Source organism: Xyrauchen texanus, chromosome 37, assembly GCF_025860055.1.
Source record: "Xyrauchen texanus isolate HMW12.3.18 chromosome 37, RBS_HiC_50CHRs, whole genome shotgun sequence".
NCBI lineage: Eukaryota > Metazoa > Chordata > Actinopteri > Cypriniformes > Catostomidae > Xyrauchen > Xyrauchen texanus.
This window is the reverse complement of record NC_068312.1, coordinates 17,427,174-17,454,644: the sequence shown is the minus strand read 5'-3', so window position 1 is coordinate 17,454,644 and position 27,471 is coordinate 17,427,174. Positions and strand designations below refer to the sequence as shown.

Here is a 27,471-nt window from a genome sequence, read left to right as displayed (position 1 = left end):
CATCAGGCTGTTCCCCTTTGCCATTCAATACCAAACTTAGCACTCCAATCAAACCCAACCATGAGGGACCCTCCACCCCTCCCGATTTCTACCATCCCAGCCATACTTCCATTGATCATAGGGGAGTTTTTCCAGAAACGTGTGCTATACAGTGGCAAGAACAAAGACTTCTCTGCTGCCTCCTACACTTACTGTATCCTCTCACTCTCTCTCTCTCTCTCTCTCTCTCTCTCTCTCATCTCTCATTTAAACAAAGAAATAAAGGATCTATGCAGTCATAAGGTTAATCAGGGTCTTCCAATGTTCACAGTTCACTCTCTATGGAGTGACAACAAGGAGTGTGTCTGTGTGATTAACTCTCCTGTTTCGCATCACAGTCCACATAGAATGTTTTAATTAGATTTTTTTTTATGCATTAGCTGATACTTATTTTTTACTTTGTTGTTGTTATGACTGTATAACAGAATATGGATAGAAATGATTTTAAATGTATGTTGAGTGACACTACAGATTTTGTGATTTATGTGTCAGTGTGTCTATGAATACAGATTAAAAAACTGTATATGTACTATCTATACAAAGCTATAGTTTGCATGGGGACAAAATTAAGCTTAAAAGTTGTTCAGCTGTAAATAAAGTTAATCATATTTTGTATTATATTTTTTTATTTATTTATTTTTATTCCCATTTCTCCCCAATTTGGAATGCCCAATTCCACACAACTTACCATATGCCCCATTGAAAGCAAGAACCACTAATCGTGATCACAAGGAGGTTACCCCATCCAAAATCCCAATCCAAAAATGTATCAAAATTGAGGTCAATTATGGAACTTTCCTGATTATGAGACTCTACAGAAGTCACGTGACCTCAAATAATATCAGTGATTGGTGGACCACTGAGACACAAGTGCTAATTATATCAAAGAAAAGTGTAATTCTTTCTGGCAAGGCTTAAAAATAACCATGCTATAAATACAAAGCTTTCATTTAATCAGAGGCTAATTCACTTCTGACAGAAAGTAAATTCCACTATTTTCTGTGAGGCTCTCTGAAATTGCCATCATTTTTAATTAATTCTTAATTAAAATATATTACACCACAGCTTCTACCCCTCTCTCTTGATATTGTAACATAATCAATTAAGAACCATTTACATATCATTAATTAAAAGCTTTCCCCTCTCATCCTTAAATTCATAATGAGGCTCTATTTCTCATTAAGAAGGCATACAAGCAAATAGAAATGCTACAGAGAACACAAGACACACAGAGGAAGATCCACTCTAACAAGTTTGACACATTTTTGTTGTTTCTCTTTTCTCTTTCAGTGAGAGAGTGAGATTTCTAGATAGCTTAATAACCTGTAAGGTAAAGTTGAAAAGCAAGAGTTTTCACCATGCCTGTGACTATCACATGACATTACAATGGTACATCTAACACATGAGAGCTGACGTATAGGAGCCTTTTGATAAACTTGTTTAGAACTAATGGAAATTCTGATCCAACTGCTGTTAAAAAATAATAAATAAATACATTTAACAAGGTTCTCTATATGTGGGCATGGAGGAAGCAGAGGTGGTGGTAGTGTAGTGGGCTAAAGCACATAACTGTTAATCAGAAGGTCGCTGGTTCGATCCCCACGGCCACCACCATTGTGTCCTTGAGCAAGGCACTTAACTCCAGGTTGCTCCAGGGGGATTGTCCCTGTAATAAGTGCACTGTAAGTCGCATTGGATAAAAGCGTCTGCCAAATGCATAAATGTAAATGTAAATATAACACACTCATCAGATAAATAGCTTTCCAGCTTAACATAAGCACATGCAGTCAGCTTCGTGTGTCTCACTCTCCCCTCTCCTCTGGTGTGGTTCCTCCTTATATCGCTCTCCCCAGTGCTTACTGCCATCAGAAACAGGTGTTAGATATTATAGCACTCAGGTGTGTGCACTCTTACTGCTTTATCTCTCTCCAGACGAACGCTCGACAATGCCACAGCCGCCACAATAAATAAATAAATAAAAATGTCCTTAAAAATTTATTTAAAAAAAATTATATGTAAAATACATAGATACAAAAATGATATGTAAAAAGTCAAATAAATATAAATTATTAAAAATATGTAAATAAATAAATAATATCAAATTACAAAAAAAAAAAAAAAAAAAAATGACACTCCAGCACCAAATGTGACATGAGTAGTTTTTGACAAGCAGTATGGCAAAATACATAATGTCATATCCTGTTGCAGTCATGTCTGAGCACATATCACTACACGCATGGCTCTTTTATTTCATTTCAAACATCAAGCATTGATGAGAGCTGTAGTGTAACGCATCACCCAAATCTTGATTTCTATCATCTCACTTTCTCTATCTCTCTTTTTCTGTCAAAGATGTCCCAGCATTGTCTGTCAGGGTGGCACGTTTGAGTCCTCTGCCCGTCAGATTACAATTGCCGAAGCTGGCATTTGGACTTACTGACAGCAATTTATTTGAATGTTTTGTCACCACAGTGCTGCATTATATGAAGGCCACATGCCAATATGGCAGTCGACCCCGTAACCCCCATATAGGCAGACACAAATGCAAAAAAAACCTGTAACTATTGTCACTCATACCCCGTCAAAAGCAGCATTCATTTGAACACAGATGGCAGTGCTGTAGTTTAGCCTATTTTTAATGAAGACTTCACTCCTGAGATAATATACACACTTTGCATGTAGAAAAACGAAATGAATTTTTCTGTGATCTGTTATTTTTGTATTTATTTCCTGTTAAAAGTAGAAATGTGAAATGTGGTGACACATTCCACAAATTTAAAACAATTAAAGTTTAAAACTACAGATGGTCTTGGGAAATGGTGCAAATTATTATAAATTCTACCTCCATATATGTAGTGCTGTTTATAAAAATACACAATGGAAAACAGAAAGAAAAACTCTCTTTCCATTTACACGTGTGTGAAAGGGTGCTTACATGTTGTTAACAGTGCATGGTATTGATATACCTGTAGGAAGCGAAGTCTTACTTTTTATACCTGTAGGAAGCGAAGTCTTACTTATTATTAAATTATAATAATAATAATTGATAATATAGTGTAAACACTTAAGTGTTGACAGGCAGCTGGGTGAGTCTTTTTTGGGCGGTGTTAATGCTGTAACGCACAGTCAGACTTAGTTAGCAGCTGTTGCAGGCATTTAAAAGATTGCCTCTCCTATTACTCTGTAACACTTCCAAACACAGCCCTCGCTCGACACTAGACATGCCTATTACAACGTAAACGCCTGCTCTACACACTTAACTGCCACATATGCACAAACACCCACAAACTCACCCAAAATACCAAAAAATACAAAAAACACTAAACAATGTGGCTTTATATTCCAGAACAATTGAAGGGTGACTTACAGTATTTCTTAATATATATATATATATATACAAACAACATTTACATGTAGCTATACAAACAGACATAGAACATGCACACATATACTGTACCATACCCAGAACATGACTACTGGCAGGAGAAATGATTAATTCATCTGAAACCACAAGCACATTAACAAGTCTCTAAGCACGGCTCAAACTAGGTCTGTGTAATCCTAGATTTGAACTGCTCCTCTGCCTCAAGCTGTCTGGGCTCCTACTGAATACATCACCAATACACATACTGTATCTGTATTTGTATCAGTTTCTTTGCTCACAATTGTGTGTTTGTGTGCTTATCCTGGATGTCTTAGCCAATAGAATGTGACCTTACGTCTGTATCATGGCAATGTGAATACGTCACACTAGAGACCGCTTGGACTTCACCCTCTTGTGAAGCATACCGGAAGTATTTGATTATAGTTAAAAAGTACTTAAAGCTGCACTATGTATGTATTTTGGTCAAAAATGAACAAATTGCCTTATTGATTGAGTACAGCAACAAGCAGTGTTCAAAGCATTGTCCTTACCTTACACCAATTCACTACTGTAAGCCTATAAAAATGATTTGTATTTGTATTAACTGAGGCTGGACAATATAGTATAAAAATAATAAAGTCTTCTATTGAACTCGTATCAGCCATATCACGAGTTGAATCTCTTAAATTGAAAACTAGTACAATTCAAACATTAATAGTAGATAAAACACTTGAATAATCATTTAGATATACTGGTGGTGTCTGAGGAGATTCCCCTGTACTCTTTTTAAAAGTGCTTTGAGTGTAGTGTCCAAAAAGTGATTTAAGTGTAAAATTCATTCAAATATGTAAATAAGAGTGTTGTTTATATTTCATCAAAGCAAGTAATATTTCCATTTCAAATGTTTATTCATATAACATAATATCAAAATGAAAATAGCATGTTATGAATCATGAGGGTGAGTAATTAATGAGATAATTCATTTTTGGGTGAACTATTCCTTTAAGTGAAGTGATCATTTAAAGATCCCTCAGTCAATGTTGTAAATGGCAATATTAAATTGAAAGTGTGATGTTTACAGTGTTTCTACTCTCTATAAGCACTTGCAAAGGGAAAACTCTTCCAGCATTACAAAATCAATCAAAGATCAGGTAATGAAATATGCTCTGTCCTGTTTTGTTATCTATTTATTTTTAGCATGCTCTCGGAACCTATGACAAATTGTGTGCAATTGCAAATCTCCATAAATCACGATTAAAGACAAGTATATCATCACCAGAGCATATATCTTCTCCGGCCTGACCCGTTTGCTAATGAGAAAAGGCCCTGTACTCTCTTGGCTGATTAATTACTTCAAAATGTCAGCTGTTATTCAAATATGAAGCTGGAGCTATTTGAATAACACTTGATAGCAAATACCTGAAGAAATAATTTCATGATTTTCATTTTTATTGGAAATTCTGTTTGAAGCAATCTTACAGCATGGCTATCATGAATGGTATCCCTTCGAAGTGCCCTTCGGAGGCTGAATTATCCCGTTTGAAACACAGGGTAAGTAAGACCACATCAACACTAATTTGTTTTTGTTTGAGAATATTAAACGTCATTGTTTTCCAAACAGTTATGGACAGCATTTTGAAAATGCTCCGTTTTTTTTAGTGGAGGAAAACGCCATTCCAGTGTCGATAATAGGCATAAAGTTAGCAAATTCAATGCGTTTTCAATTTCGGTTTAAGTTGGAAACCTCAATTTTGAGTTTCCTAGCGGCCTTTTTTTCCAAAGTATGTGGTTCTCAATCTGCACCGATGCTGTTTCAATGTGGTCGAATATGTGTTAGTGTGGACATGACCTCAGTCAATGGGAGATTTTCAAATTTTAGTCTGAAATTTTCTTAGAAAGTCCAGACATTTAAGACTGATATTATCTACTAAACAATACATGGAGTTTGTCCTTAATGCAGTTCGGACTGAAACGCAGAAAGTGTTGTAGCAGAAGTATTGGAAAAGGAAATACAAGGCATTTGAATACAGTGCTGCTGACCTTGCAAGCACTATAATTCGAATTTTATTTAAAAAATTATGTTGCATTTTAAAATAAAATAAAAAATTGTGTGCTCAAACACATGTTCGAAATACACCTTAAAATGCTTGTTATGGAGTGTGTATGTGTGTCTCCTCCAATCTATCTTTCCTCTCATCAGGCAGGGAAATATAATCAGGGCTCAGGAGACAGGAGAGGTTCAGTCATTAAATAAATTAAATCTGCTACACTACCATCCCTCTGCAGCCATGCAACTATGAATGTGTTCTGCATACGTAAACATACACAAATAAAGAAATATGATGCTCAGACCAATATTTAAAGAAAAATGCAACTATTTGCAAAAATGCAAGGCGTGCATTTGAATTAACAGACATACACATGCCAAAATGTCCAGGAATGTTAACATGCACTCATTTACAGTATGTACACCTTGTGTCTCATTGAAAGGGTCTCTAATTTGAGGAGGAAGTCTAGAAACGCCCTCTGCCCTTGGTGTGTAATCTTCATTTGCATGGGTTAGAATGTCCTACTCTACATGATTTTATTAAAGGCTAGGGCAAATTACAGAGGTTGTGAAGTGCTACGTGAATTAAAAAAATACTATAAAGAGAGTCACATTCCTCCTGTACACCCAGACCCACACATACACACACACACACACACATATATATATATATCACAAAAGGTTGTGAAGAATAATTTTCCTAGATAATTATTTTATGGTCAATGTCTGGAACATGGTTATGAGTCAAATTACCTGTCTGTCTGTTAAAGATAGTATGTTATTTTTTCTTATTCTTTTAGGAAGCTCATTGCTCCACTTCTAAAACTCTCAACTCTCGATCCATGTATGGGAGAAAGGGAGTGAAAAATCTCAAACTGTGCCACATAAAACAAATCGCTATCAATCATTCTGACAGAGCTGCTGCTTATTTGAAGGCAGAAGTGAGCAAAAAACCTAGCTGTCAGCAGAGTGGCCAGTGTCTAAACCCATACTTTACATTTCTGCAGCTACAAGCCAACACGAAGAGCCCTAAAACTCAGTGTCGGCTCATAGGCATGGCTCATAAGCAAACCTGGCCCTTTTATTGTTGTCCCCTTTGCTGAAATGTAAGGAAGAATGGCTAGATGGAGTGTTATAGGGAAGAACAGGGACCCATGCCAAGACTAAATAAAATTGCATGCCATCTCTGGTAGAACACATCAGATAATGATATCATGACCGCCGTGTGTCAGTGAACTTGATTTAGCTATTCCAACATAGATGCAAATTGAAACCATGCACCGCAGGTACCGTGATCAAAAACAGTATTTAGTGAAATCTTCAATGGGGGGCATTTTATATTTCAAAGAGCTAACGATTTGAAATACTGTATGGGTGAAAGAAATGGTTAATGGGAATTAAACTTTTTCACATCGTCAAACAATCAATTTTGAACACAAAAGGCAGGGACAGTTTACCCAAAATTTTTAATTTTGCCATCATGTACTCACCCTCATGTTGTTTCAAACTAATATGTCTTTTTTATGTGGAACCCAAAATGAGATGGGTTAAGCAGAATGTTAGCCTCACCATTCACTTCCATAGTATGGGAAAAAGATGACATGAAAATTAATGGTCACTGAGGAAAACATTCTGTTTAATATCTCATTTTGTGTTGCATGGAAGCTAGAAAGCCATATGGATGTAGAACAACATGAGCATGAATAAATGATGATGGAATTTACAAATTTGGGTGAACTGTCTTTTTAATGCCATAAGTAAACTATGAAATAGAGCAACCAAATTTAGTTTTCTTTTCTAAAAATGTTTCAGATGTGCACATCGGTATTGTTTCCATGGCACTAGTAAAGATAGATCAGCCTGTGTCAGGACCCTATTGTGCTGAGTAGAGCAGTGTGTGTATTGACAGCGATGGTAGTCTCAGGTCGCGGACATGCGGTTTCCTCCGTGTATTGCTCTAAATAAGATTACTGCACCAGCCAGAAGAGGAGCAGAGTGCCAAGAACCCTGATTAAATGAATTAACAAGTAACTGAGGCGAAGTCCCTGGGACCCTTTTACTGCCAGAGAGAGTGAGAGAGAGAAAGAGAGAGCGATAAAGTGAAGGAAGAAAAATTGTGTGACAGTAATTAACCTCACTATCTTAACTGATATGATGGCATGAATACATGTGGGAAGTCAGATCTGATCAAGTCCTGTGCATTATGGATCCTGTATAAATGGTTTGAACTATTTTCTTTCAAAAGCACATATTGTAAACTAGAGATGTTTTCGGATATTTTCAATCATGCCTGGCTGAAGCGTAGGTTCACTCAATTCCTAAACCACCAGCAGCCAAACAGGTTTCCTGAACACAGATCAGACAATTATTATCGGCCAAAACTTTGATTATTCTCATGCTTCAGCTAATGTTGTTGTGTCTGGCTAGTCGAGATGCCCTAACAAAACAGAGCACTTTTTGGTAGCACCACAGAGCCGCAATATTTTCATTTTTCAGGGAAATCAACCTGCGAATTGCTTATTTATAGTTGCACATTAAAAAGGGTTATAAGATTCAAATTTTGTCTAAGTATAACCCAATGCCTAAACCCGAAACCTAAATCTAAACTTAAAACTAACCATAAAGTCCCTGACCCAAACCACAAAACCAAACCATGTTTTAATAACAACATAACTTTTGTGTACCACGGAAGAAAGCAAACATCAGGGTTTGGAATGAGACAAGGGAAGCATATTGCATGTTACTGACATACATCAGTCATTTGTATTGCATATATAAATATGGACTGAGTAACCAAAGTTGTTCACTGATGTTTATTATATTAAAATAAACTGTTGGATAGGTAGATGGCTAATATTTGATACCTGTATTGTACCGATTTCAAATTCTGTTTGTTGATTGGTTGGTCTCTATGAGAATAACAATTCTACGAGCCATATTGTATGAATTATAACGAGTTTTCATGAGACTATGTTGCTCTTCACCACTACTTTCTACACTTCACTGGGACAGTATCACGTCAAAGTTGTAGAAGGTACATATTCATGAGTACAAAGTCGAGGGAGAGAGCCAGAGAGAGGAAATGTGGAGAAAATCGCATTAATGTACTTCCAGGTGACCTCAACGATGTGTGAGAGAATAAAAACCTAACCCTTTTCTTGTTCTGGCTTTCAATCCCCATCAAAGTGTAGCAGAAGGAAAGGCCAGCGTTCCCCTACTCTCTCCCATTAATCACCACTTTCCCAGGAGATGAGTGCGTATTCATTTCTGTCATCCCAAACATCAGCAAGTATTGTTATGGTGCTGCGCACTCCTCATTCAAACAGAGCACACTGGCCAGGTTTCAATAACGACATGAGAGGAGGAGAGGAGAGGAGAGGAGAGGAGAGGAGAGGAGAGGAGAGGAGAGGAATGGAGAGGAGAGAAGAGGAGAGAAGAGGAATTTGCCTATGAGAGCAGACCGATAGAAAGGGAAAGATAGAGATAGTCAGAGATGGAAGGAAAGAGACAGAGAGAGCGAGAAACTATCCCAGGGGCTCTGACACCAATTAAGCCATTTCACCATGAGCCCAGAACAGGATCTGCCCCCTCTCACTGAAACATGAGACAGCACCTAGCTCTGGCTGGCCCTACGCCATTTTTCCGTTGCTTCAGCTTACAAAAATGAACTTCAAGGGCTTAGGGTGAAGAGACTGAACAGGAGAGAGAGAGAATGAGAGGGATATGCTACATTTAGTTGGGGCTTTTATGGATTGTTTAACTGGCTGGTATAAAAACGGAAAAGTGCAGAAGAGGATCATTCCCTATAGCTCTGTTAGCAACACTTAACGTAAATCTCTCTCATTCCGTCAGGAATTCAAGATTTTAATTTCTGTAGGATTCACTGAGTGGCCACTTTTCAGTTTTCCTTCTTTGTCGTCCTCGTCCATGACTCTGAATGCCCATAATGGTAAAACATAAAACATTGTGTAGCATGTGTTAACATGTCCTGCTATACTTCATCTAAAACTATTTTAAACAACATCTTGCTATTTATATATATATATATATATATATATATATTTATTTTTTTTTTCCATGCAGTTTTAGAATCCTATAGTATGGAGACACTACACGGAACATTTGTACTTTTACAAATGAATTTGTCACACTGCAGGAACATTAAAATAGTGGCGATGCACTAGTTACAGGACCTTAAATAAACAATTTTCTGAAAATATTTTACAATAAGATAGTATTTATTAACATTAGTAAAAGCATTACGTATCATGAACTAACAATGAACAACATAGTGTTTGACAGTATTTATGGCCTTGGTTAATGTTTAGCCTGTATTTAAAAAATATTATAATTATAATTGTTAGCTCATGTTAGTTCATAATGCATTAACTAATGTTAGCATTTACAATTTTTAATTGTAAAATCTATTAGTATATTATATGTTGAAATTAACATTAAGCAAGTTTCATAACTGCTAAAAAGTATTGTTTATTGTTAGTTCATTTGAACTAATATTATATATGAATGATTATAGCCTTATTGTAAAGTATTACCACTTTCCATTATATTTTTATATTAATCTAAAATATTTTTGTTTGTAAAAAATACAGCTCAGGGACGTTATATGATAATAACCAATTTTCTAAAGGAATATTCTATAGGTTAAAAGAAACTGTTGGCCTTAAAACTTCCTGCCAACTATGTGAGGGTCATTTATTCAAGGTAGTGTTAACAGGATGGAAAAAAGATGCATTAAACGTGTGAACATTAACCGAAAACACCATGGTCAAAGTGAGCGATGGCATTAGGCTGGCTTCTTGATGTTAAATAAATAAGTGTAAATCAATCGATATATGACCCCTTCAGCGATTAAATCCAAAGAATGCCTAGCAGTCGATTTTTTGAAACCACTCCTGGGGACGCTGCCTGCTAGCTTTTGGACATTTACGTCTGCTTATAGGTTTTTTAGTCGCCGTTCAGGAGCAGGCGAAGCGAGGCTTGTCAAGGCCAAGGCAGAATAACGCCAGCTTTGTTATGAATTAAATATTAGAAATCTTAACACAGCGGCCAATAAGAATTATTTGCCTTGTTAAAGCAGCAGAAGACGCTGATTAAAATTTCATTGCATTGCAGTCTTTTTCCCATTTCTGCTTTCAATATATCATTCTAATGTATGAAACTCTGAAGAAACAATGGCACGGGGACTTCATTTGAGGAATGCAAATAGGCAGAGGCGAGGATAGAGATGTGCTGTGTGAAGAATGAGACCATGAAATGCTGCTTTGGGCAAAAAAAATAAAACAGGAGCTTACACTTGACTCTAATTTTACCATTAAAGGAAACATTTGGTTTTCTGCACACAGATGGAAACTGGTTTGAGCTCGAAAAATTGCACATTTAACAGAACACATTGCCCTTGTGTAAATAAAATTATTCTTATAATTTGCAAAGTGGTGAAGCAAAAGAGATAACAGAATTTTTTGCAAGCCTGTGTATCTACGTGAACATAAAACAAGTTTACACTTTATATATAAAAACATATAATTATACTTACGTGATACGTTAAGTGATAAAGTAAAATAAAATGTAATTTGCTTCAAACCACTATACTAAAATTAATTAGGTTCTTAAAACTATTAAGAACTATAGATGTGTCTCTTTTCCATTCACATATTCATGGATCTGCAAACCAAAGGCTTATGTAAGGTTCCCCCCTCTAAAGCAATGCAGTAGTTCTGCCCTAGATAAGCAAGTGGGCATCCACAAACACCGCATGCTACATACTCATTTACAGTGTATGAGGAAGTATATGTATCATTTGCCCCTTGAGGAAATCTCCCCACTGAAACAGAAGAGGCTAATGAAATGGAGATCTATAAATAGCGATGTCATTACAATGAGAGGACCACTCTCCTCCCCTCCCCTCCCACCTGACCCTCTTTGTGCTAATAAGCATTCTGACAGCGATGTAGGTTCTGTTAGATAGCCGTGGGGTGCCGGGGTCATGCAATCGGAGCAGTACTGGTGACCCAAGAAAACCTCTGAGAATTCCTGGACCGACAGAAAATTGTTGAATCTAACTCTTAATTGTTCCTGTACCTCAACTGGTGGAGCATGGCACTATCAATGCCAAGGTCATGGGTTTGATTCCGATGGAGGACACATACTGAAAAAGTGTATGGTTTAAATGCACTGTAAGTTGCTTTGGATAAAAGCATCTGCCAAATGCATGCATATAAATCATTGTGTCGCAACGTTGAGATAATTAATCAATGGCCACAACTCTGCCTGCAATATCAAAAACATATTTATACTGAAAAAAAAATAAAAAACACAGCCCATATACCTCCTATCAATAACAAATGGGACCTCTGTTAGGCAGAGCCACATAAATTGAGTTACAGAAATAACATATCAAGAACGTTTGTCCTATGTTAGCATTGCTCATCACATCACGTTTTGCTCCATACCCAACACAAACACTGCTGTGAGTGGAAGGTTTTTAGAGCTTTTACACCCTGGTGACAAAATTATTGATGACAATGCATCACAAATTGCACTTATTTCATATACAGATGACAGGGCGAAGGGAGGATGTAAAATATTAAAACAGCAGTGCCTGGTGGGAACATTTACTCTTTTTAAATGAAAATTTAATGTTTCAATACAGAACACAATTTAGTTAAACCACAAAGGATAGCTGACAATTCAAAGGTGATGTTATTTTCATCTGAGGGTTGTGCCAGTCACCACATCCGAAGAACATGTGTGTGCTTATAGAGGGGATGTGTATGACACTGGTGAGGAATCAAAAGAATTTTAATTCAAAAGGTAGGTCAACGGTCAAAGGGGACAAAACCATTTATCAAAAACATTACAACTTATTAAAATATATCATATGTTAACATATAACAGACTGAATCATCTTAGCTAAAAAATAAATAACAAGATAAATCAATGAGATAAAAGTGGTTATGGAAATCCTGCTCTGATTGGCCAGGCCCTGAGTGGCAAATCTTCATCAACTATTTCATGTCCACTTCCTCACAGACAGGCTAAAGGAGCAATCTCTGAGATAATTAAATGAAGCATGAGCTCATATTAGACTGGGTAGAGTGGGGAAGGGATTGGCCATGTATGTGTGTGTGTCTGTGTGTGTGAGAGAGTGTGTTGAGGAATCAAGAGGCAATTTATGAAAACGACAAACAAATAGAAGAGAAAGTCACTAATAGCCATACAGATACTGGGGAGATGGACATTCCCTCTCATACAGAAAATACCACATACAGCGAGACACTGCTGGCTCATTAAAACACTTCCCCATGTCACACTTTCCATAAAGATACTTTTCTTTTTATTGAGCCCAGAGGATATTCAGGTGATACAAGCAACCTGACAAAAAATATACACTTGAAGCTTACAATAGCTTAAAAAAAAAACAATATATTAATATTAAAGCAAACATGTAGAGTTTGCATGTATTGGTTAGCATATATTCTGGAAATGTTGAGCCTTGGTGCTCATACTGAAAATACAGGTTTGAATACAGTCTATGCTGTGTCCAAGTTTCGTTCCCCCTCTCTATTCCCAATAATTTAAAGTCCTCTATATATTTACTTTGTTAAAAAAAAAAAAGACACAACTGATTTTGAATGTTCAAATGTGATCTTGCCTGTCCTTCCCGTCAGAAATAGTTTTCAGTACCTTACTGCCTCTGCCAACACAAAATGTCTATTTACCTGTAAGATTAGGAGATTTTGTAATCAATCTACTGAAATGTACTGTAGGTAGCTTTATGGCTCAGTCGCCATAAAGGATTATTTGCATAATTAATGTAGGCTAGCACAGAAAATGGTATATTGGAGGATAAAGTAAGAAATCATATTGATGTTACATAATTTGTGCACTTTATATGCATTTGTGCATATCCATGGTATTTATGTGCTGAAATCCTTGCCATATGCAATAAGAATTAGAATAGCCTTATACAAATATGTCTGATAAGGCACAGAGTGGGAACATTTCTTTGAAAGAAAAAAAAAACAAATACTCAAAGCATGTGAAAGCTTGCGATTACAGATTTTCTCTTCTCTGTTTTTCCTTTTTTTGTTTGCCTATCTCGAGCCTGACATCCATCCTTACCCTCTCTCTTTCATTTGTTAATTCCTGCATCTGCTCATTCTTTTTCATCGCCACTTTCTACTTGTGGAAAGCAAAGGGTTTTACAGGACCGAGAGGAAGATAGCAGCCACTCTTCCTCGATTTCAAACACCAAGACTAGTAATGGAAAGAAAGAGAGAAAGAAAGAATGAGAGATAAAAGAGAGGGGAGAGAGAGAGGCCATGGCATTCAGGGATCCAGGCACCCTGCTGAGCAGAAGCCATTCTGCCTTGCACTATCTTGTCACTGCAGACGCATCACTGGGGCAGACGGGAACAAAAAGCAGCCCAAAGTCAATTGTCTCCTCTGCTGAATGGCTTTCTATTGCAGGCTGCATACATTTACTCAGGCATTCGTGACAAAAAAGAGGCTGTACTATTGTAACTAAAGCAAGAGAGGAAGGCGTTGATCACTAATATTTATGTTGGATCTTAACGACCGGGCTTATGATGATGTCATAAAGAGACTGAGAGGCACTGTATCCAACCTACACAAATATGGATCATGAGCCGGAGTCAATTTTTCATAGTTTCATGGTTAAGTGCTCCTTTGCTATTTTGTAATTAGCAAACAATTAATGAGTATGTTCTCTCATTAATTAATAAATCTGTAATTATGGAGAATTAAAATACGACACTGTGTTTAGCTCAATGTAGTAACCCCATCAACAATATTAACACTGATAAAAAAAATGAAGAATGAATATATATATATATATATATATATATATATATATATATATATACCAAAAAAAAAAAAAAAAAAACATAATGATATCAATACAAGTAATAACAATAATAACCCAGCAGATGTCAAATTAACTTCAGGGTAGATTTAGTTGGCTCATTACCGCTTTGTCTGGGCACCTCAAAATGAATGGTCCCTGAGGCTTTAAGAAACGCTTACTCTCAAAATCTTTGCATTCCATTTTTTCAAGGTAATGCTTTTAGCCAGCCTCGCATGAGGTTAATTATGACGGTGGCTACAAATTAATTCAGCTGTGCGCAAAGAAGGGTCTCACCGCGGATGCGCAAACAACACACAGCCTGAAAAATAACCATCAGTGTGTGTGTGTGTGTGTGTGTGTGTGCAGCGGCAAAGCACAGCAGGGGCCACACTGCTAGCTTCCTGCAGTCTCTCCTCCAGACCTCCTGTTTCTGAACTTGATGAGTCAAAGGTCAGAAAAACAACAAGTCAATAGGCAGGCAGCCGCCGCCGAGCCAGCAAACAAGGAAAGAGGAGAGAAACCAAGAGAGAGAGTGAGAGAGAGAGAGAGAGAGAGAGAGAGAGAGAGAGAGAGAGAGAGAAGCCTATGAGTTTGTCCCTGTAATAGTTTTCTGTAATCTCTCTGTATTGATTAAACCTCACTTCAGAAAGGAGTGTTGCTCCAGAGCACACCTACCCACCCCCCCATCCTCCTTCTCTCTCTCTTTTCTGGTCAAAAATGCCATATAGAGGTAATCTTTCACCTTTGTTATTCCTTGCTGCTCCTGCTGCATCTGCCATTGCTGCCGCCAGCCCTGTTCGCTACTGGCGGAGAGAAAGCAAACAACCCAAGCACAAGCCCCCGACACACACACACAGACCATCTGATTAGCACACAGTCAACCCAACAGAGGTCTTCCTCAATTTGCCGCTTCACTTCTGTATTCTCTCTCAAAACACACTAGACAAGTTTATTCTCCACATGTTAAGACTTTCACTCTTCCTGCTGGGATCTATCTAGCCCCCAGACACAATCTTTTCCAAAGAAAAGCAGCACTGAAAATCACCAAAATAATCAAATTTGTTAATTACGCTGCCAAATAAATTGAATTGAACATGCTAGCAGGGGTTAATGCCATTGTTTATTGGTGCTAAAGATATTTAATCAAACACACGCACACGCTAGTATTATGGTTCAAGCGATTAAGCAGGAAACCATGCATACTAAAAAAAAATTCCAGACACCTGAAGAAGAGAAAAAGAGAGATGGGCAAAACCACAAAATAAAGCAAATACCAGCATCTGCTTTAAAAAAATTTTTTTAAAAAGAGCTTCAAGCATTTCTGCCAGATTCCATTCATTTGATTCATTTATATGCAAAAGCTAGAGAAACCGAAAGAAAAAAAAAACAAAAAAAACAAACCCCTCCTGCTAAAAACACTCAATTTACTGACAGGCAAATGACTTCACACTGCCACTTAATCTCATTTCTTGCATAATGCCCTCTAATTAGCATATCAAAGTGAATTAATACTTCTAGGGCATTAGCAATGGGGTAATCTACTCAGGGCCTCCAGTAGCAGTTAGTAGAGTGCCAAGAAAACTCCCCAACACTACAGACAGCTTTGCATCGCAAAAAGCTTCAATACATTTATCCGCAATGTATGTATCTCTCTTCTCTCCACCCAAACGCTCGCTCTCTCATCTCACCCAGCCACTCTTTGAAAAAGCCAAAGAAAAATATTTTTTGTTTTTCATGACAATTCTCCGTACTGCCCCTGAAAACATCACAAACCTATCAGCTCGACAAGACTTTGTCAGATTAACCACAGATTACCACAAATTCAATTAACTAAAAATAAGCATGTTTCTTCATTTGTTAACATAGCAGTTGTCTTTCACAAACTTTTATATCTTACATATCTGAAATACAGGAATGGATTAGTTTGTTTGGCATAACATTCTCACTCATCTAGTAAAGGTGACATGGCGATTACCCAAGCAGTGTGTGAATATAATCAAGGCAAATGCATGCAGAAGCACTCATAAACCTATTACATACCAATGGGTATGGACACACTCATGCATCCTTAACAGTCACACACACATACACATCATCTTTCTTCACTCTCTCTACAAACAGATGTACATACACAGCTTTTCCGTCTCACTGTTTACATAGTTACAGTACAAACACTTCAGGTTTGATTTACCATTTTTCGCCTTCAAGCCCCCTTTGCATCAGATCCAAAAGCAACAATGAATGTGTCATCTTTTTGAAGCTCTGTTCACTGATCTGATTAACAATTAAAAGGCCAAGAAATCTCTCAGATTGGAACTTATTCATACATCAGCACTGGCTGTTGTTAGTATTTTCTCTTACTATATCAAGAGAGAGATTTCACATCATACATGATGAAAACTACTAATCACAAAAAAAAGGAGATAAAACTTCTGATGCAAGTTTTTGTGTGTGTGTGTGTGTGTGTGTGTGTGTGTGTGTGTGTGTGTGTGTGTGTGTGTGTGTGTGTGTGTGTGTGTGTAATAACAATTAGCTAGTTCAAGGCAAACATACCGGATTAATTTATAAATATCTGTGGGAATCATAAATTGTCTGAAAAAATGTGGCATGCAAAAAAAGTTGCTTTAACTGAATATTAACACATCCTCTGATAAACCTTCAAGATTTAAATCATGTACATGTCATAGTTTTCCATTTGCACAGATTTCCCCTTACCGTTTACTAACCCTCACACAGGGCAGATCACCTTACCGAAACAGCATCAAACCATGACAACAACCCATCAACTTCTCATTTCTTTGGAACTGCATCTGTTGAGTACGATAAGCTAAATCTATGCACTGCTCTGACACTAGGTCTTAACTAGGTGTGTGTCTGTGTGGTATTTAAAGAAAAAAAAAGCCTCAAAGAAAACGTGTTTGAATGGTTAAAAAAAACAAGGAGCTGCAGTAGTAGAATTCTTATCAGTAGAAGTCTCGCTTATCATTCGGATGAGACAACATCCTTCAACTGGACCATGGAGAAAAACAGTAGATCTGAGTAGTGCTATACAGTCAATCGTGTCTTTTAAAAGCAATGCTCAAACATTATCCACTCTCAATTTGTATAAACAAGGTATTTTAAAAGCATTTTCTTTTTATGCATCATTACTGTTGTATCTTCAGTAATTGTTCCTAGTATGTGATTTTACAGAGCGGGAAATTATTAAAAGCATCATACTTGTACGGACCAAGAAAACACAAAAATATCATGCTTGTGATCACTTACGAGTTTAGAAACAAATTAGCAGAGAGGAGCTTGTTAGGAAATTAGTTTGGATACATTAAGAAAAAAAGAAACCATTCAAACAGGCAGCGTCAAATGGATTAACCGAGATTACAGCAACTAAGCTAGTAAACAAGCTCATTTAAATAATTATCATACTTAGGGACTCTACTCTTTATGCATATTTAATTAGAGCTATAATGTAATAAGGGACATTACTGTATAAAACGTAACATAATATGCAGGCAACAGCTGCAAGTTATGAAAATATATGAATAATGCAAAATGAAAGAACACAAAAGTTTTTTCTTTTTTTTTGCTTTTTAAATCAATAAAAACAGATATTTAGGGACAGTGCTATGGACGTATTTGGTTGATTTCAACTGGGATTTGTAAGAAAATTAAGGACCACTGTTTAAAAGGAAAAACAGAATTAAACAAATTGGGTTGCAAGTGTAAACCTACACACACATACACATACAGATATAAATACCCACAATCCCACTCACAAATATATCGGTTTGTAAAATGAAATATTAACATGCATTTAAACTGGAGAATTGACACCACTCGTTATTTTAATAAATATAAAATTGAATAGATTCACATATTATCAGAGAACACCTCATCCCAAATGACATGATGAAAATTTCCCCTCACTCTTTTGGTACAGTAATTTATTGAGACACAACAGTAGCCACTTCAGTTAAACTATCAAGATACAAATACAACATGTAGTAATATTTTTCTATTCTTTTGAACTTTCTCTATGTGTGTCTCGACAGGCATAAAGAACTGCTCAAGCAGACCAGGCGGTGTAGCAGGGCCTTGCCCTCCCGCACTTGAGATGGCCGAGAAGTTCATTAAGTTTTATGATCTTCCCCCAGTCACTTCTGCTTATAAGTCACATAAAGGCCACAAATCTGGTAAAGCACTTTCTGCCTACAACCATGCAGAGGCTAAATAAACACATGTACTGATATTTGAATGCCATTGCACTGTTGTGTTCATCATAGTTAAAAAATGTCTGTTCAAGTTTAGAAAATTAGCATCTCTTTCTTTCAGCAAGTAAATGAAATCCAATGAAATCTTGCATTAAATATATGAATTAATTAATTATAGGCATGTTATTAAATGCATAATTAATAACCAAAAGAACACTTTTTAACAGACTTATTTCAATATGCTATAATTTAAACTCTCATTCCCTTATGCTAAACATTACAAGTATCCATGAACACAAAGACACAAAGTTCTAATGCAGTCTTATTCAGTTTTTGGGGCTCACCTTATGGATTTCGGTCTGCTATTCTCCTTCCGCATTATCCAGAAATTTAAACTGCACATTCATGGTAAAAGTCCTCATCTAAGTGTCTTTCTCTGGTTTCTTCATATCTGGTTATGTGGTCATTCTCTCTTTATACCTGCCGCCCTTCATGACTGCAGAACGCGCGCGCCTTTGCGCCTATCCTCGCGTGTTAACCGTCGCTTTAATAATGTCAGCGCATAGAGGAAAAACTGCACATTAAATTACATCTACTGAGCTACTGGACGTACTGAATTGATTCTGTTTCAATGGGTGCTGATTTCTTCTTCAAAGAAGAAGAAAAAATCTTTTGTGAGACAGTGACTTATGCTAATGTTCCGTGTCATTCGGGCAGGCGGTATAGCCTTGGTAACGCACGTGCTGAATTGATGCGGTATCTGTCATTGGACTTCATTTACAGTGCGTGCGCGACAGACTGCATCAGAGTGCTTGAGTGTCAGAAAAAGTAGGGACAAAACATTTATGTTTAGTGGAACATCGAATGCATAGAAATGCATTTGCTGATAGTCAAAAAATATATATCTTCTGTCACGCGCAACCACACATATAGGCTACACACATTTAATTATGACACACAACACATGATCCGTGTAAAAGTCTACAAAGGCATACTTTTGCACAAGAATGTGCACTTCTGCCCCAATAATGAATCAACAAAAGGAGACAAAGTATCTAATTTGAGAAAGTGATGCATGTATGTGCCTCAATGATTTTTATTCACAAATATATATATATATATATATATATATATATATATATATATATATATATATATATATATATATATATATATATATATATATATATAAACACTTTAATAAAAATGCCCTACTGGAAGATTTCCGTCAACAGTCAGTTAAGTGATAGTATTCTTTAAAATCTATTGTATCTAGTTATCTCCAAACTAGTTTCGTATTATCAAAATAAATCACATATCGACTACTCCTGGCCATAACAAGTCTGTTTCAGCACAACTTCCAAATTTAAACAACGCCACCAGAACGCCACGCGTCTTTAAATGTGTCGGGGAACGATGTAACCTTCACAATGTTGCCGTCTTTCATAATAAAATGGGTGCAATAATGAACTGCAGCTCCGCCGATACTGCCTATAATTATCCAGTGAATTGGTCGCATAATTAGGCAGAGGAGCGCAGGAATGGGACCGCTCTCCGAACCACATCTCTGAACACGCGTACGCGCTCACCAGGCTTGCAGGTATTCTAATGAAACTGAACAGGCTTGATGTACAACAACAACATTGTGCACAGCACACACTCAATGGCAAATGCATAGTATCCTGATTACGAATATTTGTCTAACAATTCGCCAACTTCATGTCTCGAAAGATTAAATGGATGGTGTGTGAAAAGCGCGTTGTAAACAAGGGAAATGCCGGGGTGTCTGTCTCATACAAGCCCCCAGTAAAAGGTACTCAGTACAGCCTCCGCGTGCAACGGACGAGATGCAACACAGCGGGGAAAAAGCTTACCATTGTCTAATTCGCACTCTTATGCTGCCGAATGCAATTATGCATATTCATTTTGAGAACTGATAAACAGAGAAACGTCGATGCTTTTTATGGCTTGGTACAACTGGAACCCGCTGACGACCAAATAAAAAAGCACAAGTAAAGATGGCGGTGTCTGAAGGATTAGTGGCACTGTACTGTTGCTTTTTTTTTCTTGAGATGTCTGCGAAATTATGCCCTTTTGTTAGGGTATGCATTGTCTTACCTGTTTTCTCTTTGATCTCGCAGAGCACACTGAAGAGTGCAGGCTTCATTCTGTGACAGTTGAGCCCATGTTTCCTGTGCCATTTGGGAGCAAGAGATGAGATTGATATATAGTCACTTGAAACTCATAATTGTGTCGCATTAAAACTTTCTAGACATCAAGTATTACGTTTGAATTTCCCCTAAACTGCGTTAGTTAGATATTGATACAGGCATTCAGTCAACTGACGTTACACATCATTGTCTTTATGTTATAACAAAGTAAGAAAAAGTTCAAAACGAAGCTACGTAAAATGAATTCCTTATAAATTCTATAAATTCAAATAACAATGCCAATATTTTGCACAAAAGTTTTGTGAAGTTGCTAAGGGCTGTAGAAATGTCAAGGCCTCCATACATCAGAAGTAGGATAGTGGGATGTTGAAACCTTTAATGGGTGCCCACATGTGTTCAGCACTTTACCTGTGTATAATTTTCAATGTGAAGAATTAATTTCAATATCAGAATGCACAAGTGTCGGGAAAAGTTGTTGTTATGTTCTGTATTAAATTTAAGAAAATATCTTTAGATATTTTTAATAATTTAAGATTTCAACCTGTGAAATGGCCATCTGAATTTCAGATGCAAAATGTGACTTGGTTGACACTTCTGATGTGTTTTGATTCAATTAATGAAGAAATTACAGTTCGAATAGAAGTGTTTCCAGTACTGTAGAATAAAATGATTGAATTGGTAACTGTGGTAAATGTTAGCACAATAAGCCATTGTATTAAAATAAAGAAATATCTACATATGAATCAACTATGATCAATATGATCATTTATGATCAAAACAGCAACAATGAAAACGTTTATATATACATAGGCTATATATAATAAAAAATGCACCAACTTTGCTTGCGCCTCGTCTAGGCTCTGGTCGGTGATGGTCATGATTTGATGCAGAATGTCACCGATGTCTTGTTTTCTTCCATCCCCATCGGTTCCGTCGTGTCCATGTGGAGGCGGCAGACCCATGCCTCCCTGTATCGAGTGACCAGCCAGGCTGACACCGCCAAGAGCCTGCATGATCCGGGCTTGCTCGTCCATAGTCCGCCGCAACACAATCAATGCGCTTCTGCTCAGTCACTGATATACGTGAAATTAAGTCGGATAATGCACATGCAAAACACGACTTAATTATTTCATGTGCAATGTTTAACTGGTTGGTATCGTGCACAAAATATTGACCGTGAAGCAACGCAGCAAATACAATAAATCGCTCTCTCGGATGAAATATAGTAGTATTGATGTCCCAGGAATCACTTTATTGAAAAAGATTTAAATCGTCTTTGATCCTCCTTTATGAATGTCCATTGGAGTAAAATTGGCGATGATGTTTCTTGTCTTTTATTTTAGTAAACTTCAGCGTTCAGTGGCAGTGGTTGCCCGTTCAATCCTGTCCGAATCTTCATGCCAATTTGTCTTTTTCTTTAAGAGCTGGATGATTGTTGAGGCTCCTTCGCAGATGGAATTCTTATTTGCTGTCTTCTTGGGATAATTTCGCCTTGTGCACTTCTTGAAAACTTGGACAAATCCGTAGTATTACAAACAGTTGCAAACAAAACATCCCATGCCTCTGCTGGAAACTACTAATTAAGCTAAATTAATTAGCACATTGACTAGGAATAACTGGCAAAATATTGTCTCTGAAAAAAGATTTTCCAAAAATAAAATATAAGAAAATAAAAAGATGCCAAGTGAATTAAATTATAGCATCAGCACCGGCGACTAAGGTTATAAAGATTATAATAACAATACATAAACATATATATATATATGTATATATATATATATAAATGTATAAAAAGTTTTCCCAGTCTGAGTAGGGAAAATAGAAAAACTGGCGAAAAAAAAAAAAAATTAATCACGCGCCATAAAGCGATGCGCAAAAATATCTGCGGGCTGAAATTTATGAGTCGAGCGCGCGGGCTGTGTGTGCTTTATGTTGTTTGATGGCAGCGGTAGTGAGCGATTGACAATGTGCCAATGCCATTCACTCAGTGCAGACGTGTCAGAGAAGAAAAAAGATACAAAATCGACATCAAAATACACGCTCCGCCCTTCAGAGGAGGGGTCTTGGATTCTTGTCACTTCTCGCCGGAGACCCCGAAAACAAAATGCCAGTTAGCTGCTAATGATACTGGTGGTGATGATAATCATGAGACCAGTACATCAAATCAAGAGCGTTTAAGTCCCCACTTTACTTGTGCCTCGTTTAAACGCGTGCCCGTCTATTCAGATGCCGTTATGTTATAACCATTTTCGATAAAACAAACAAAAGGCAGTGCATAGCCGGAGTTTTATATATTGTCTATTTCAAAACTAATAATGAATTGCACGGGGCCACTCGCTTCCTCGCACCATAGTATGGTCGCCTCCAACAATGCTTGCAGGGGCAGGCTTCCAGCGGACATGTTTATAATATTGGAAATAACCATCTTAAACCAATCCGCGAAGAGCTAATATTTGAGTGATGCCATGGATGCCCAATTGGTGACTCCCACTGGCCGTGAACGCCCGCCTTCAGAGCGCAATACCTTTTCTACGGTTGTACAGACAGATATCAACTTCTGATTGGTCGTTGCCAAGGGTGACATCCACTGCACAAGCAGGCGGCGCTGCGCAGCGCTCTATTGCAGTTGCTATGGTAGCAGACCTGTTCCGTGGGCTTGAAGCAAAGAGATACACTGAAACATTTCTGCCTTTCTGTTCGTACGGATACGTGGTTGCCTGGATTCTCACATACGCTGTACTAAGCCCTGCGACTTTCCCGTCAAACCACCATTTACGATACCAAATCGCTACATTTTGTGCGTTATTGTTCTTGAGTACTTGAAATTCGCGGGCTTTTGTTCAACGTTCTAAATACATTTGGTCTGCCTTTATGTTACCGTGTTAAGATAATAGCTCAATACAGACTCAAACGGGTTACAAAGGAAATAAATGTGACAACTATTTTGTTTTAATAATTATTATTTTTATGTTGTGTGTATTATTAAAAGTATTATGCACATGAATGTAACGTTATTAGTACAATGCTTCAGAATTTGAGCTACAGGAACACACATCCATGTAGAACATATCACCATTTGCATAAAAAAAACCCCATTGTTTTATTATTTACATTTATTTGCTAATGATTTTACATTGATATGTTCACTCAAAGATTTATGTTGGATATACACATTTTTCTCATATATATATATATATATATATATATATATATATATATATATATATATATATATATATATATATATATATCATTATCATTTACTATAACAAAAGCTTATCTGTGACACTGGTTACTCTGTAGTTTTTATCAGTAGATATAATTTTTTTATTTTATTTGTCTGTGAAACATTGGCGGACTGGCCAACTGATAAGCTGAAATGGGCCACCCTGTTATGCAGAACGGGCCACAAAATGGTGCTGCAATATGCCGAAGGGGCAGCGATATTCAGAAAAGGACAGCGAGATAGAAGTCGCAGACAGAAGTTCCCTTCCCAGTCTGCCCCTGCTGTGAAAAGAAAACAAAAAACTTACAATGCTTCAAGACACTGTGTACCTACAGTTTGTAACATTTAATCAATTTTAAAATCCTCTGTTGCCATAGTTGAGGTAATGCATGTCGGCGGGATTGCACATGTGACATGACAGCCTCTGATGTGATGGGACTAATTACCAAGAATCAGAGACACATACAGAGGAAACAGAGCTGTTAATTTTTGTGCAGTAAGAAAGTCAATCAGACACCCTTCAGCATGTGATGCTACGCTAAGAATTTGTGAAAGCTGGCACCAAAAAGTCCCGTTCCATAGTGCATGAACTGATGAAAGGCCCTGTGGACTGCCTCCATCACTGACACATTCAACACGGGAAATTATCACAGGCTAATTAAAGTGTGAATAATCAGATATGCAGAAAATCAAAACTTCCTCTGGGATAAAACAGATGAGGATAAACAATAGGGAAAGTACCAAAGGATACTGAATGTCAGCACACCTAAAGGTTCAAGATCCTGTGTTTCTGTCATGATATTTAATAATTCTATACCATTCGACCAATTCTACCATCAGGGATCATATTCCTAAATGTAAGTGATCAAAATTGAGATGACTTTGTGGGGCCAGTATTTGTGAGGTGTGATATTTTGATTATGTGACATTGTGACATTATTTACATTATGCTCCAAAAATAATATTTTTTTTCTGTAATAGCTTGATATAATGTACAATTTGTCCACTTAAAAATAAGACCACTGGCTTGTGATTTACACATGGCCTCATGAACAATACATATCAAAGGGTGGAATTTATAGTGGCATATTTGCTTAAACACTTGTGTATGAATTGCTGTTCAGAGCAATTGATTAAATTCTTCAGGTGCAATAAGTGGGTGAGATATTAGTCATGGATCATGTTAACACAGTTACTGGATCCTGAGCAAGAATAATGAGCTCACCTTTAATTAACCATTTCACACATATCATGCATTAAGACAACATGCCACATGCCCTGTAATTCAATTGTTTTGGCTGCAAAGTAGTGCTTGTGTATGTCTGCATCACACTGGGTTTCAGCTTCATTTTTATATCTCTGTCATTTTTATTATCAGTGTGTAAATGAACAGGATTGAATGCAGTAAGTTGACAGATGCTTATGTTTTTAAATCACAAACATCCAATAATCATAGAACGATGTTGTAACACAGCATCTGAGTGTTTAAAAAGCAAGCACATGTGAATTAATGCATTAAACCATTTTAGTTTTTAGAGTCACTCATGACTTAAGCACTCACCTCCCCTCTCTCTTACTTTTTAGCAAGCTGTGTGGTGCCGCACTTTCTTATTCACTTGACCTTGAAGTATCAGCCCAGCACACTCCTGAGTTTAGTGAATGGAAGTCCAAGACCCACTGCATTTATCACTGAAATCCTATGCTGTCAGGACTCTCTGTATACCTGTCATATAGAGGGCTCAAAGGAACAGCTCCAGATCCTCTCCTCCACAACACTACATGATTCTTCATTGCCTTACATTGCATGCCTTTTCACCACTGTTTTCAGCCATGTGTCAACATAATTAATTTCCCAATTGTGACAGCAAATCTTTTGGTGGGAGGGAAAAAGGACCATTCAGCTTAGTGTATTCATAATGCCTTGTTTACGTGACAACATTAACGCATTTTCTATTATTGAGTTTTACTGCACACTTCCTTCAACTAACTTGCCATTTGAATTTATGGTAATTAAATAATTATTAGAAAGAAATTAGTAGAAAGAACATTTGTATCATATGAACATTTGAACAGTGAATACTGTCACAGTGTTTGTGTAATGTGGGTTTCTTATGGGCCAAGTGTCTTGAAAATATAAGCTGTAGTTTCACGCAAATGTCCACAGAAACCTTGCTGTTGTCAGAGGTAACTGTTGCTCTTGGACAGAAGCCCAACGTGCATGATTATATTTACTTATGAGCATGTCAGACCTCCCCCACCCAACTTTTACTAGTTTATCACCCCAAGAGGCTACTCTTATAATATTAGACAGAGGGATGGTTTCATAATTTTTCACACCAAGAAAGCAATTGAAACTCTTCATTTTATGAAAATTTATTTGCAATTGCAATGAAATGCCTAAAGGACCAAACATCTGATTCTGTATCTCACTATGAACTTTACCAGATATCAAGTATCATAAAAGATTAAAAATAGTTTGCTTTAGTCAAAATGTCTGCTGGGTTGACAATATATTATACAAATGTGAAGAATGAAAAAAATAGCATGAAACTGTCTACCTTTATTTCTTTAATATTACTTTAAAGTAACACCTCACTGTAAAAATGTCTGTAATTTTAATGGTAAAAGACTGTAAAAATGCTACAGAAAAAAAAATGTATTTGATTAATATTAACTGTAAAATTTACAGTATTTTGTAAAAATATATTTTAAAAGACATTACAGTAGTTTTTACAATAAAACGTTGTAAATAAAATTTAGATATTAAAAGTATAATTTTACTGTATAATTAATGGTAAAAATTGACATTATGTTTAACAAGAGAGTACATGTACTTTTTACAGTAAATTATTGTTAAAATTACAGTAAAAAAACAATGATTGGGCATTCCCACAATTCCCTGCATGACCCATCATATTCTTATTTTTAATATCAGTTACATACATCGGGGTGTTCTGTGTTATAATTGATGTAGTTTTGTTTAAATTGCACGTGCATTAACCTGATGGTGTTTAGTGTTTGTGTGGTGCAGCTGAGCTGTCTCTACATGTGTATTGGTCATTGCTCCTGGAAGAGCCACTACTGGTGAATGTCATGCCATCATGTGCTCTTATGTAATTTGTATGGCGATAAACAATAATCAAGTACCTTATCAAGTATAAAGCACATTTTTACAGTTTCAGAAGATTAATGTTAAGTTTCTGAGTTTTTTTTACTGTACATTTGATACATTTTTTATTTTTTTTACAGTGCCAGCGAGTAATAAATTACTCATATAAATTAGGGTCATATAAATTACAACAGCAATTATTTAAACTGTTAAATTTACAGATTGTTCTGTAATGTTGTTTACATTTTTACTGTATTTTTTACATAGTTATTCCGGCAACCACAGCTGCCAGTTTTGTTTTTGTTAGTTTTTTTGTAAAAACAACAGGATTTATTTTACAGTGTTCATTATGTATCACTTAAAAATAGGGATGTTAAAGGAAAATTCTGGGTTCAAAACAAGTTAATTCTGGGTTCTCAA

At 36.7% G+C, this 27,471-nt stretch overlaps 1 protein-coding gene across 6 annotated transcripts in view; it reads right to left on the bottom strand.

Moving 5' to 3' along the window:
* The window catches only part of LOC127631169 (pre-B-cell leukemia transcription factor 3), a 107,442-nt gene extending 84,369 nt beyond the window's left edge, over window positions 1-23,073 (bottom strand). For all 6 annotated transcript variants that reach the window (XM_052109186.1, XM_052109189.1, XM_052109191.1 and 3 more), the window contains exons 1-2: window positions 21,554-23,073; window positions 20,664-20,737 (exon numbers count right to left, since the gene is read on the bottom strand). In XM_052109186.1, the coding sequence (XP_051965146.1) occupies window positions 20,664-20,737; window positions 21,554-21,750 (271 nt within the window). In that variant the 5' untranslated portion in view covers window positions 21,751-23,073. The remainder of the gene's footprint in view (window positions 1-20,663; window positions 20,738-21,553) is intronic.
* Between the last annotated feature and the right edge of the window lie 4,398 nt (window positions 23,074-27,471).